Source organism: Crinia signifera, chromosome 8, assembly GCF_055691185.1.
Source record: "Crinia signifera chromosome 8, ASM5569118v1, whole genome shotgun sequence".
NCBI lineage: Eukaryota > Metazoa > Chordata > Amphibia > Anura > Myobatrachidae > Crinia > Crinia signifera.
In genome coordinates, this window is record NC_139224.1 from 172531514 (window position 1) to 172546605 (window position 15092).

Consider the following 15092-nt stretch of genomic DNA (forward strand, 5'->3'; position numbering starts at 1 on the left):
ACTTTAAGCACTGCAAGATGCGATTGGATGTGATGGGACATCGCATTGCGCATAAGTGCATGGGCCCCATTCGCTTCCAATTCGAAACATCTGAAACTCCACGTATGACTTGTAAGCAGTGAGACACAATGACACTATTTAATGATATATGTTTATTTTCTACACAACATGAGAATATTTCATATAAAGACAGGTATTAAACGTTACATTTTAATTAATTTAACACAAAAAGCTTTTACTTACCTCTGTGCACCCAGTAGAAGACAAACTCTTGGGGGGGGGGGGGCTTACTACAAGTCTCAGCATGCCCTGGCAGCCTGTTGGCCGAAGGGTTACTACAAGTCTCAGCATGTCCTGGCAGCCTGGGGGTTACTGCAAATCTCAGCATGCCCTGGCTGCCTGGGGGGCTTACTACAAGTCTCAGCATGCCCTGGCAGCCTGTTAGCCCGGGGGTACTACTAGTCTCAGCATGCCCTGGCAGCCTGTGGTGTACTACTAGTCTCAGCATGCTCTGGGAGCCTGTGGGGTACTACTAGTCTCATCATGCCCTGGCAGCCAGGGGGGTACTACTAGTCTCAGCATGCCATGGCAGCCTGTGGGTACTACTAGTCTCAGCATGCCCCGGCAGCCTGGGGGGTACTACTAGTCTCAGCATGCCCCGGCAGCCTGTGGGGTACTACTAGTCTCAGCATGCCCAGGCAGCCTGGGGGGTACTACTAGTCTCAGCATGCCCTGGCAGCCTGGGGGGGTACTACTAGTCTCAGCATGCCCTGGCAGCCTGGGGGTACTACTAGTCTCAGCATGCCCTGGCAGCCTGGGGGGTACTACTAGTCTCAGCATGCCCTGCAGCCTGGGGGGTAACACTAGTCTCAGCATGCCCCGGCAGCCTGGGGGTACTACTAGTCTCAGCATGCCCCGGCAGCCTGGGGGGTACTACTAGTCTCAGCATGCCCCGGCAGCCTGGAGGGTACTACTAGTCTCAGCATGCCCCGGCAGCCTGGAGGGTACTACTAGTCTCAGCATGCCCCGGCAGCCTGGGGGGTACTACTAGTCTCAGCATGCCCCGGCAGCCTGGGGGTACTATGAGTCTCAGCATGCCCTGGCAGCCTGGGGGGAACTACTAGTCTCAGCATGCCCTGGCAGCCTGGGGGGTACTACTAGTCTTAGCATGCCCTGGCAGCCTGGGGGGTACTACTAGTCTCAGCATGCCCTGGCAGCCTGGGAGGTACTACTAGTCTCAGCATGTCCTGGCAGCCTGGGGGGTACTACTAGTCTCAGCATGCCCTGGCAGCCTGGGGGTACTACTAGTCTTAGCATGCCCTGGCAGCCTGGGGGGTACTACTAGTCTCAGCATGCCCTGGCAGCCTGGGAGGTACTACTAGTCTCAGCATGCCCCGGCAGCCAAGGGGTACTACAAGTCTCAGCATGCCCTGGCAGCCTGGGGAGTACTACTAGTCTCAGCATGCCCTGGCAGCCTGGGGGGTACTACTAGTCTCAGCATGCCCTGGCAGCCTGGGGGTACTACTAGTCTCAGCATGCCCTGGCAGCCTGGGGGTACTACTAGTCTCAGCATGCCCCGGCAGCCTGCTGCTGACACATCCCCCGCACGTCTCATCTCAGAGCACTCTGCATGAGGAGGGAAAGGAAGCAGGCGGCTCTAGGACCCGGCGGGCACCCAGCAGTCAGTGTGTGTATGAGACACAGAGACCAGGTTCCAGTTGGGATCTGTCTGTAATCTCTGCAGCAGCAGCAGCTGAGGCTGGGAAGGCTGCACCCCTTGCCCAGCCTCTGCCAGCCTCCCTTACCATGGAAGCATCAGACAGGAGGAGAGAGGCAGCCACCTAGCTGGGGAGAGGCACAAGATGAGGACACTGATGGTAAGTCCGTCCATTGTGTAATGCTGCTTATGGGGGAGGAGGGGTGGGCACTGCCCTCTGCTCTGCACCTTTATGGCTTCAAACTTATTGTTTGTCATCATTGGGGGTGCAGGGGGGTGAGTTTGTTATCTGCTTGGGTGAGGTGGGGGGCATAGAGCAGTGAACAGCAAATCTGTTGTGGGACTACATGTGCCAGCATGCCTTGGCAGCCCAAAATCTGCCCTGGCATGCTGGCGCTTGTGGTTCCACAGTGGGTTTGCGTCCCCCTAGCCTGGCATGGAGAATCTATATAGGGGTGCAAGTTAACTCTCACTTGGAAACTTTGGAGGTGGGAGGCTGGCGTGCTCCTGATTCGTGGACCCCCCTGTCCCAGCGGATAAACTTCACCCTGCCACGCTGGGCAGGTAGGGCAGGGGCTGGCAGGTGCCCCATCAGGGGGGCACTGAGCGGGGCAGCTGGGATACTGCATGGTTATCTGGTGCTGGGATCGCAGCATCCCCCCCCCCCCCCTTATTTAGGATGTTTGTTGGGGGGTCCTCAGGACTACAAGCCTGTGTAATAAAGGGCAGTGGGTAAGAGCTGTGAATGCCCATTTGTAGCGTGGCATATGGCAGCCATGTGTTGTGCTGACTGTCCTCCCTCTGTGTACAGCGCCATGGGCTGGCACTACTGCTAGCTCTCAGCACCATGTGTACCAGCCTGCTGATCATGTACAACAATATGGGCACCGTGAAAGAAGAGAGCCCCCAGCTGTCATCCACCGCCAGCAGTGTGAGGACCACCAGTACCCGGGAGCACCCCCCTAGCCCTGTCCTGGAGGGTTACATCAGTGTCGCCGACCACAAGGTAAGAGGGCAGGCTGGCATCTCACGCTGATATATGAGGGGGAGATATGTAACGTGGCTGTTCTGATTCTCACCAGGCTGGGAAACTTGTCCCTGAGCTGCAGCTGATAACACTGGGTGTCCGTGGTCCTACCCCCCCCCCCTCCCTCCCCTCCTGGGTGTGTGGGGGTCTGGGGGGAGACCTTGCTACATGGGAGCCCAATACTGCATTAAATCCCAGCATCACAGTGCTGCCTAATCTCCCAGACAGAGCAACAGGGAGCTTCCCATCCATATCCCCTGTGTTGTTTAATGCCGCTTGCTATCATTTCATACAAACCCCCCCCTCCTTGTCCCCGCTGAACCCAGGGTCCTCATGCACTGGTTACGCAGTCAGTGCAGGGCGCGGGAGGGCGATGGGGTGTATAAACCTCTGTTCCTGATAATTATGTAACGTCTGCGCATCATTGTGTTCCATGGAATGAGACTTCTATAATCCCCTGTCGCACAGTACACTGTGTTGCTATAAGGCAGTGCTTCTCAAACTCGGTCCTCAGAACCTCACACAGTTCATGTTTTCCAGATCACTCGACAGGTGCACAGGTGCACTCATTACTCACTGATGCATTTTAAAAGATCCACAGGTGCAGCTAATTATTTCACCTGTGATTCTGTGAGGAGACCTGCAAACCATGCACTGTGTGGGATCCTGGGGACCGAGTTTGAGAACGTGCTATAAAGGGATCGCCGGCTGATTTACAGCTTGCTCACCTTACTGAAGTTGGGACACAAGAAAAAGTCCCTGTTTTTTATTTTATTTTGTTACACATATGCTGCAAAGAGAATGGCTGACACTAAGCCGGTGTGTATCACTGCCATTGTTACTGTGCATATACACTACAGCGTGGCGTCCCTTATATCACGTCGCAGTATTAGATTGTAAGCTTCTGTGGTTCAATGTTTGGGATTTGCTCATGGAAGTGAGGATACAGTTTGCGGATTCTGCTAGAAATATTTTGGGGAGAAATGAGCAGTTGCCTCGTCTGGTCCCAGATAACTATCTTTGACAGACAAAAGGCTCAACATGGTCAAAAGGTTGACACAACAAAACCATCGACTTTAAAAGGTCGGAAGGTGAAAGTGTGCTTTTCTCGTTTATCTTTGTGTTTATGTCGACATGACATTGTATAAGTGTACAGCGTCTCCTGCGCTCAGTACACTCTTATATTTTTCCTCTGTTCCCACTGGGATGGTGTGAACAAGGTAAAAATTAAAAAAACATGAAAACTCATGTCAACCTTTTCCCATGTCGACATTTTGCTTGTGTTAAGCTTTAGACCATGTTCACCTAATCCATGTCGACCAAAAGTGGTTGACTTTTAATGATCATTTATGTATGATTGCCAGCACCTGTGGTGACACCTTTCTTATCAGTTACCTAGCTCCCCACAGGTGCTGGCAATCCTACATTATCCATACCTCCCAGAATGCCCCTCTCCAGGAGGACACAATGCTCTGTTCCTGGGCTTCCCTGGTAATGTATGATTGCCATCACCTGTGGTGACACCTTTCTTATCAGTTACCTAGCTCCCCACAGGTGCTGGCAATCCTACATTATCCATACCACCCAGCATGCCCCTCTCCAGGAGGACACAGTGCTCTGTTCCTGGGCTTCCCTGGTAATGTATGATTGCCAGCACCTGTGGTGACACCTTTCTTATCAGTTACCTAGCTCCCCACAGGTGCTGGCAATCATACATTATCCATACCTCCCAGCATGCCCCTCTCCAGGAGGACACAATGCTCTGTTCCTGGGCTTCCCTGGTTATGTAGGATTGCCAGCACCTGTGGTGACACCTTTCTTATCAGTTACCTAGCTCCCCACAGGTGCTGGCAATCCTACATTATCCATACCTCCCAGCATGCCCCTCTCCAGGAGGACACAATGCTCTGCTCCTGGGCTTCCCTGGTAATGTATGATTGCCAGCACCTGTGGTGACACCTTTCTTATCAGTTACCTAGCTCCCCACAGGTGCTGGCAATCCTACATTATCCATACCTCCCAGCATGCCCCTCTCCAGGAGGACACAATGCTCTGTTCCTGGTCTTCCCTGGTAATGTATGATTGCCAGCACCTGTGGTGACACCTTTCTTATCAGTTACCTAGCTCCCCACAGGTGCTGGCAATCCTACATTATCCATGCCTCCCAGCATGTCCCTCTCCAGGAGGACACAATGCTCTGCTCCTGGGCTTCCCTGGTAATGTATGATTGCCGTCACCTTTCTTATCAGTTACCTAGCTCCCCACAGGTGATGGCAATCCTACATTATCCATACCTCCCAGCATGCCCCTCTCCAGGAGGACACAATGCTCTGTTCCTGGGCTTCCCTGGTAATGTAGGATTGCCAGCACTTGTGGTGACACCTTTCTTATCAGTCACCTAGCTCCCCACAGGTGCTGGCAATCATACATTATCCATACCTCCCAGCATGCCCCTCTCCAGGAGGACACAATGCTCTGCTCCTGGGCTTCCCTGGTAATGTATGATTGCCAGCACCTGTGGTGACACCTTTCTTATCAGTTACCTAGCTCCCCACAGGTGCTGGCAATCATACATTATCCATACCTCCCAGCATACCCCTCTCCAGGAGGACACAATGCTCTACTCCTGGGCTTCCCTGGTAATGTATGATTGCCAGCACCTGTGGTGACACCTTTCTTATCATTATCAGTTACCTAGCTCCCCACAGGTGCTGACAACCCTACATCACCAGGGAAGTCCAGGAGCAGAGCATTTTCTCCCTCATGGAGAGGGTCAGGTAGGCAACCCTGGGATAAAGCAGTCGGACTCTGTGGCAATGGAGATTCTAAAACTACTGTAGGTCTTAAGTCCAGTGAGTTGTGTGTAATGTGTCCAAATGCTGCCGCCAGCCCAGTGTGATGTGTTCATTAGTGTAATGAGGATACTACCACAGCCAGAGTTTATTGTCAGTTATTTCTGCTATTGTTCTGAGTGTCAAAGGCTGTATACAGAGAATATACAGAGAGTATACAGAGAATATACAGCCCTATAGAGGTATTGGATCAATGGACCGTTGTGGTAGAATCCCTTATATCAATGATTAGTAAACCTGCTCAAAGCTAATGCTTCAAAATCTAGTCTGCTACCTTGTGATTGCCTCTGTGTTTGTGTATGTGTGAGCGAGAAAGAGATGTATTTTCTCTGGCTGCCAACAGATGGCAGTGTTTTGGAGATACACAAACGGACACTAGACATATATATATAAAAATGACGTGTATCAACTCCAAGCAGCTGTGTTTTCAGTTGCCGCAAATTGGCTGATATCAGGATTTTGTCTTTCTAAAGGTGGCCATACACATGCAGATTTATCTTCAGATCTGGCTGGTTGGAACAAAAACATGGTTATGGATGAAAGCAAATGACAGTTGACCATTTGCTTGGAAATGCTGGAAAACTGACAAACTGTCACTCAGATATTACCAGGTGTTTGTTCCAACCAGCCAGATCTGATGATAAATCTGTAGGTGTATGGGCACCTTAAGTTGTATGAGAAATGAAGGTTATTTCATATAGAGGTGCACTGACACAAACACAGGGATAAAATGCAGGACCCTAGTGATGTGAGACAGTACTCGCCACAGTGCCACTGTGCTGCCCCACCGTATCCTAGGCTCCGGGAGTACCTCACTGCTGCCACTGTGCGCTCATTACTGCTCGTTACCACATCCACGATGGAACTAATTATTCCACATGTGGCTCTGTGAGGATACCTGGAAAACATGAACTGTTTGTAGTCAAAAGGACCAAGTTTGGGAACCTACTTTATGCCAGTGTTTTAAAAGCTCAGTCTAGGTTTTAAGGATAGTACAGGATAACTAACTAGTTCCCCTGCCTGTTGTTTTGATTTAAACCTCTATGTTCAAACATGGATTTCCTAAGAACTTGGACTGGTCGTTTTCTCTGAGGATCTAGACTGGGAAACACTAAAGCTGCGCACACCCGGTGTGTTTTGGGCTTGCGATGCAGCTGCGCACACCCGGTGTGTTTTGGGCTTGCGATGCAGCTGCGCACACCCGGTGTGTTTTGGGCTTGCGATGCAGCTGCGCACACCCGGTGTGTTTTGGGCTTGCGATGCAGCTGCGCAGACCCGGTGTGTTTTGGGCTTGCGATGCGCGCTCCTGCGCACACCCGTTGTGTTTTGGGCTTGCGATGCGCGCTCCTGCGCACACCCGTTGTGTTTTGGGCTTGCGATGCGCGCTCCTGCGCACACCGGTTGTGTTTTGGGCTTGCGCTGCGCACTCCTGCGCACATCTCACATACTGTTTGGACTAGATCACATTGCGCGCTTTAGCATATCACATGCATGTTTAACTTCATGGGATGCAATCTGGTCCATATAGTTCCCAGCCTGTAACTAACCCTAACCCAAAGGATTGGACACTACCTCCTGTAAGATCAGCTTGCACAACACCTTAAATGCTCTGTGCTGTTGGAAACATCCTGATAGTCGCTAGATCGCTTAGAAATTCCCCTACATCGCTCCGTGTGTGGGGCCATAGCTTTGTGCGGGACTGCGTGACGCTATCGTCCGCCGATACATATCATGCATGCTGGATAAATGTAGTGACATTGCCAATCAGAGCCCGTGTTCTGACCCTGACAGGTGGCTCAGCAGTGTCGCCCCCCCCCCCCCCCCCCCCCCCTGTATACTTCCCTTATCTTAGGAAATACTATTATTTTTACTTTCTTGCAACAATGTTGCTGTACTTTGTAATGCAGTCAGGAAATCTGATGGAGCTGCTTTTATCAGTACTACCGTGTTCCCCGATAATAAGCCCTACCCTTATTTCTGGACAACGGTCCACAATAAGTCCTACCCCGAAAATATTAAGCCCTAGCCAAATACCCATTTTGCCCAGTCCCTGCGCTAAACTTCCATGCTGCTGCTGCGGGAGCCCTGGTACAGCTGAAGCCTCTGCTGGACTGAGCGGCATCTGTACACAAGCAGAGTGGCTGCAAAACGCTGAAGGAAAGCGGCAGTTGTGCTTAAAGTATAAGGTGAGTGAGGGGCATGATGTGGATAAGCAGGACTGAGGGTCTAAAATAAGCCCTACCCCGAAAATAAGCCCTATGGTATTTTTTGGACTGACAAAAAAAATGTTTTTGGGCTGACACTCTGTAGTATAGTGACTGGCAGCTGATTGGACAGTACGGATTGTATCCTGCTGATGACATATCACCTGCACTCCTCTCTGCCTGTGATCAGTAAAACTCCTCTTCTCCGCCCCCTGTTCCCATCATTAGAACCTACAATTCTGCTTTGTGTGTATTGATCCAGTTCCCCAGACCTGCGGCTCCTGCTCTGTAATAGTCACACATTTATAATGCTTTGTCTGCCCCGGCTACTAATTGGCATTTTTCTGTTTTCCTCCTCACGGTAAGTAATACCGCTTTCACGCCAAAATCTCAGGTCCGTCCACGGTTCCAATTAGACCCTGGATTTCCTTGGTGGTACCAAACCGGTGTCAGCACCATTCACACTACAAGTGTTGGGAAATCCCATGTTTCGGGTTACAGGGGCCACTGACGGCAAGCCCAGTACTCTGACAGCCTCCGTCTCTGTGCAGTGACTGGACGCAGAGCACATGTACACGGCACACAGTCTCCTTCACCCCGGCAATGCTGCTGTCTGCAATATAGGACAAATGGCAGCGGATATAGCATGCGCTGTGTCCCCTAGCCGCCGGCAGGACGGCTGGGGGACCCCAGAATTAAGTGATTATCTTGAGAGGAGTTGTATAGAGAGCAAGGGGTTGGAGATAAAGTACCAATCAGCTCCTAACTGTCACTTAATAAAAGCTACATAGAAAGATCAGTCTGCACAAAGAGCCGTGTTGCCACTACAACGTATGATAGATACTAGGGTTTAAAATTTACTAAGAAAGGCTATCTATTGAAGATGGGATGTTTCCCATAGCAACCAATGAGATTATATTTATTATCTTCTAGAAGGTGCTAAATAAATAAGATTTAGTATCTGATTGGTTGCTATGGGAAACGTTCCATCTTAGTAAATTGACCCCTAGTAGTGTATACTGACTCTTCCTGTGTAGATCTGTGATATACTATCCAGTCTTCTATAGAACAGTGCCCCCTAGTGGTCACATTTATATTTATAGTCTAACAGATACAGTTCATGCTATTTCTGATGCAGTTATTCTAAGCACTGTAACATGTGTTGGGATTGGTTCAATGCCCCGGTAATTCCCGTGAGTGCTGTGAGTACGACGGTAACGATGAGTACAGTATGGAGAACCGTATATATTGTATTGGTCTGATTATTGGGGTGTCCTGTACTTTCCTCCTCTGTCACCAAGGGTTGCTCGTTACTGCATGACTTCTGGTATATAACTGATGTGATTTGGAACATTAAGCTGAAGTCGCTTCTAGTTGCAGTTTTAAGAATAGAACAGTAGCGTCGGCAGATTGTGACACTGGAGCCGTCACTTCTGGCTGCCCACATAATGCGTCTGCTCTCCGGCCTAGCAGACTAGATGGCTGTGCTGGACAATTACTTATATTTTGCATTAAAAAGCTATTCAGGGGCTTCGTTCAACCTCCGATCATCCTTCCCTCATCCTGCGCTCGTCCTTCCCTCATCCTGCGCTCATCCTATGCTCACCCTACGCTCATCCTACGTTGACCCTACACTCATCCTACGCTCACCCTACACTCATCCTACGCTCACCCTACACTCATCCTACGCTCACCCTACACTCATCCTACGCTCACCCTACACTCATCCTACGCTCACCCTACACTCATCCAGAGCTCACCCCGCACTCATCCTGCGCTCATCCTTCCCTCATCCTGCGTTCATCCTTCCCTTATCCTGCGCTCATCCTTCCCTCATCCTGCGCTCACCCTACGCTTATCCTTCCCTCATCCTACGCTCATCCTACACTCATCCTGAGCTCACCCCGCGCTCATCCTACACTCATCCAGCGCTCATCCTTCGCTCATCCTTCACTCACCCCGCGCTCATCCTTCCCTCATCCTGCGCTCATCCTTCCCTCCTCCTGCGCTCATCCTTTGTTCACCCTACACTCATCCTGCGCTCATCCTGCGTTCATCCTACCCTCATCCTGTGCTCATCCTACACTCACCCTGCGCTCACCCTTCCCTCATCATGCGCTCATCCTGTGCTCACTGTGCGCTCATCCTACACTCATCCAGCACTCATCCTTCCCTCATCCTACACTCATCCTGTGCTCATCCTGCGCTCACCCTTTCCTCATCCTGCGCTCACCCTTTCCTCACCCTGCGCTCATCCTGTGCTCACTCTACGCTCATCCTACACTCATCCTGCGTTCATCCTTCGTTCATCCTGCGCAGCGTGTCGCTTCTGTTTTTGTTTAATAAAGGTTTATTGTGCATTTCATGTTATATATTAGATTTTTGCGATGAACTGAAAATGTATCTAAAATCTATCCTCAAATGGTCTCTGCAGCCTGATATATATATATATCTATATATCGAGGGATCAGTGCTTCTAAAACACAGTGTTAGGGACACTCTAATAGCACATGTTTTCCAGGTCTCCTGACACCCACAAAACCCGCTGCCTTAGACATCCCAGGTTTTTACACGTGAGCGGCTCCCGGTCTAGTTACCTGGCATGACCCGGGTTAAGAAGCAGTGTAAATGGTTAACCAGTATAAGATTTCCCGGTGGTGGGGATGCTAGAGGTCAAATAATTCCGAACCATGGCATTCCGATATGGAGAGTCCCGACAAGTAAGGCAAAGGCCCCCATACACTTGTCTGATTTGGGACCAATATTATCCAATGTCAACAGATTGGGTTGTGATCAATCCCAAATCGGATGTGTCTGACATGGCCACCTTGTGTATGGCCACCTCAAAACTCTCTTCCCCTACCGCATTAAGGGGTCCATTTATCAAACCACATTTGCGGCTAAATGCCCGAAACGCACGTTTTCGGGGTTTAGCCGCAAATATTAAGTATCTCCTAAATGTATCAAAGGGGGACCGCAGCAGGGATCTCTGATCTCTGACAATCCCCCAGCAACTAACCCTAAGTCCCACCCTAGTTTTTAAACCTACCCCCCCCCCCCCCCTTCATACTTCCGTTCAGGATGCGGACTGTCAGAATTTCACCAGGACAGCTGACTGAAGGTCGACATGGTCATTAGGTCGACATGGGGAAGGTTGACAGTCAAAAGGTCAACATGGGATTTTTCATTTTTTTTTTGTCCCGAATATCGACACCGTTGTCATGGATACTAAAATGTAGCACCGCGTCCCCTTGCATGGCTCGCTGCGCTCGGCACACTATTTTATTCTCCCACCGCGCCCTAGTGGATGGTAAGGCATGAAATACCACCTGTCGGCACATGTCGGCTGAAAAAAAAAAAAAAAAAACACACGTCGACCTTCAGTCATGTCGACCTTCCTGCATGTATACCTTCAGTTACTGTATGTTGACTTTCATGCATGTCAACCAAGTGGTGTTGACTTAACGCTTGTCGACCTAGTGAACGTATCCCCCGGGTTCCCCCATCTCCCCCTCATACCGGGAGTAATCACTCCTTGCGTTCTTCTGGGGACAGCTGTTGGAGCTTATCCAAAACGTGGCCCTTAAGTGCTCCTCGTTATCCACGTGGGTTATAGTCAGTGGAGGGCAGATGGATCAAGCCTTTGAGAGAGATAAAGTACCCACCATTTAAAAAATGTCAGGAGCTGATTGGTTAATTCTTTCTCCAAGTCTTGATACACCTGCCCCATGGTCTACTGTTCCCTTCTTGCTCTGCAATATATGACGAATCTAGAAACAAAGGGAAAAGTACAATTATTTTAATGCCCTTTATGGTTTCCTTTAATTCGACGCAATCCGACATGACCGTAGTGAGGGGAAGAGGGCTCGAACAACCTTGCGCCATTGTCTGAGCGAATGCTGGGGACGTCAGCAGCGGATGGTAAATTGCGCACAGTAATATCGCTGCACAGCCATCAGAATATTCCAGGTGGCTGCAGTTTGCGCTATAACAGAGACCCCGGCGGTGCTGCAGCTGTGCTTATATGTGCTGCGCACCAGCTAACGTGTGAACAAGGACCAGCACACATGCTTCGCTCCATAAACGCAACAGGAATGTTGTTTGTTATTCAGTAATGTGACCGCCATTGGCAGAAGGAACAGTAGGCGATACTAAATGTGCATCTGTCACTCCCTGCGATCCAGGCTCAGAACAATTGTAGGCCGAGATGGAACCGCGCTCGTACGCCACAAGTTACAGAACCTCACGCTACTGTTATATAATAGAAAAAGTATTGTAATATTCCAAGGATAAACTTTTCAGATCCGGGACTGTGCAACTAGAGGAGAGAAGGCTGTAACCAACAGCAACACCACTAAATGGGTTTTAGCATATCTCCCAACACATATGGCTCTGTTACTGGACTTTCCTCTTAATGTATGATTTTCACGTGAGAGCAAATGGGCAACTATCGATTAGGGATGACCATTGACGATTGACGAATCGTAATCATCGATGGGCTATGGTCGATGTAGAATACTTTTGCCATTGATGGGGGACATCCAGATAGTTTTCCTACATATATAACAATATAACAATTTTTTTTTCTTTCTTTTTTTTTATTCCCCAAGGTCCAGGGACTCAATTCATAGCCCCGCCCCTGACATTCATGAAGCCACACCCCCAGGTTCTGATTGACCCACAGGCCAGTCAGTCAAAGAAAAAAACATGACCGTCGATAGGTAAAACCATCCATTGAATAGTATGCTGCCGTTACCACCATCGATGGCAACAGCAGCAATGGGCCACCCTACTATGGATTGCTACCAGAGATTACCCGATTATCATTGCAAACAGCCCTTAGTTGGCGGTTTTGTTTGGAATAATAATTGGGTAATGAGCGGCCACTTTAACAGCCTATCAACACAGGACCTGCAATCCAACTCTCCCCTTCTATGGACTACAGATGATCATCGCATTGCGATATTTCACTACCATCGATGTTTTTGTTTCGATGGTATTGGTTTTACTATTCGATGGTTCCATTCCGATGTTTGTTGCCATCACATGGTAAACATTTCATGGTCTTCCGATAATCGCCCACCAGCTTGCCCCACTGCAGTGCTTCTGCGCATGTGTGGCCAGGCTGAAGATTTTTGCGCTTGCGCCAATCATATGATTTTTTTTTCCTATTGAATACTTTTGATACAATGGTCAGAGATTGGATGGCGGATCCACAGCAATCATTTGATGGTGGGCTTCCAATGTCCATACCTACTATGGACCTCAAATGGGGGCGTAGCCTAAACTAAAGTGGGTGGAGATTCATCTGTAAGTGGGTGTGTTTGGTTGGAAATTGGCCATGATTGGCTGGATCAAGTAGGAACGTTTTTTTTTCTTCTTTTCACTTATTAACTTTTGATGGTATATTTTTTTTTCGGTACTCATCAAATTTTGATTTGTAGCTTTTTTTTTATCCAATATTGAAAAAAACTGTTCTTGTGTCTATTAATTTCATTATAGTAGTGTACTCATAGGTATTTCACAATGGCGGCTGGTAGAGTTCCTCCCTCATCATCATAGAGGGTGTTATGCAGAAGAGTACTGCCAGGAGGTACTACTCACTAATTAATGGTTACATCATTTATATGGGTGCTCGTCCCTTTTCCAATGATCAGCCATTAGGATAAGTGGATATAGATTTTTTCTTTTTTGTCCAATAATAAAACTTTTTGTTCCCCTTTCAGTTATTAAATGATGCGGCCATTATACTACCCGAGGTATCAGAGAGCCAGAGACTTTTTCACGGTTCATAGGGGACATTCCTGTGTCTGATTTATGTTTAATTCAATGCAATTCAGACATTTAAAACTAAACATTAAGATTACGGTTGAGGAGATGGCATTATTCCGAAGGAATTCATTATTTTACACTAATAATTATGTGCATGACATTCTAATGTCCCTTCTCCTCAGGTCACTGCCTGATCATAAAAACCAGAGACACAGATTTAAATCTGACTGATAATTTGTCTTATTTCTTGTAGTTTTTTTCTCTAATTGCTAAAACATGTAATCAGTCCGTGTTATCTGACATAAGAAGATGACCTCGGACCAGTTCCGCTAATCGTGTGATTGGTGAAAGGTTATTAGTAACTGTTATTTTATGTGCTGCACAATTTATCTTATGTTACCTAGGGGACCGCAAGTTTGTAAGAGACTTTGGTGTCACCTCTGTCAGCGCTGGGTTTTTTATGACAATTGTAATTGTAACATTTGTTATGGGGTTCTGTTTAAAGTCATTTATTTCACCCAAAGTTTGGGTGAAATAAATTAGCCGTTACCAAGGTAATGCGGCATTGAGTGGGTATTTCTGTGGGTATGCTACAATATTCTGTTTATTTTTAGGTTTAAATATCCAATTTGGACAATACAGTATCTAGGTAGACAGTCAATAAGTTGACACTAAAAAGCAGGGGCGCAGAGAGCTCCGGGTGCTGTAAGATCAGAGGGCGCCGCCCGGAGCCGTGCCTGCACCGCCAGCTCGCCTGCCATCCCTGCATCGCCAGCCCTGCTCCCCTCTGTGCAGGGCCGCCGAGAAGAGTGTGGGGGGGTGGTACATATTACCTGGGCCCGGGTCACCAAAAACTGCAAGCTGGCGACAGGGAGGGGTGGGGTGAGGAGGCGCAGCGCTACTATGCACGATGTGTGCTGCTGGTCCCCTCCTCTCCCCTCCACTGATTGGCGGTGGCATAGCTGGGTCCAGCTGGGTCTCCTCCCACGCTGCCTCTGCTGCGGGATCACTGGCTCCTCTGCTTCCTGCTGCTGCCACCCACCCTCCTCATGGCCCGAAGGGACGCTGTACAATAATAAGGGGTCTACATGCTAAGGGGATGACTCAAACAAGTAAAAAACTTATGTCGACATTTTCACGTGTCAACCTTTGTCATGTCACCTTTTGACAGTGTTGACTCTGTGCATGTCGACCTAATGAGTGTGAGCTATACCGCTCCCATCAGATTTAATGTACTTGTGTAATAGTTGTCATTGTTTTCCACTCCCTCTGTAGTGACGGATCTGAGTGTGAGCTCTGCGGACAACATTCTGCTACGGTGCCTCTGCCGGCTAATGCGTCGGTCTGCGGTCAGGGTCAGAGTTTGTGGAGAAAATTTTAAAATCTGCTTTGGAGCTATATACATTTTTATTTGCATCTCATTTCCATATACTGTATATATTTACTAGGTAAAAAGCCAGTCAAAATGACGGCTTCTGCAGTATACTTTCACTTTAAGCTGTGACAGTTTTTACTTTCAC

The 15092-nt window shown here is 48.8% G+C and overlaps 1 protein-coding gene across 1 annotated transcript in view; it reads left to right on the forward strand.

Annotated features, from left to right (window-relative positions):
* The first annotated feature begins 1652 nt into the window (after positions 1-1652).
* ST6GALNAC5 (ST6 N-acetylgalactosaminide alpha-2,6-sialyltransferase 5) overlaps positions 1653-15092 on the forward strand; it is a 79607-nt gene continuing 66167 nt past the window's right edge. The window contains exons 1-2 of the mRNA XM_083157787.1: positions 1653-1877; positions 2529-2723. Coding sequence (XP_083013913.1) covers positions 1863-1877; positions 2529-2723 — 210 coding nt within the window. The 5' untranslated portion in view covers positions 1653-1862. The remainder of the gene's footprint in view (positions 1878-2528; positions 2724-15092) is intronic.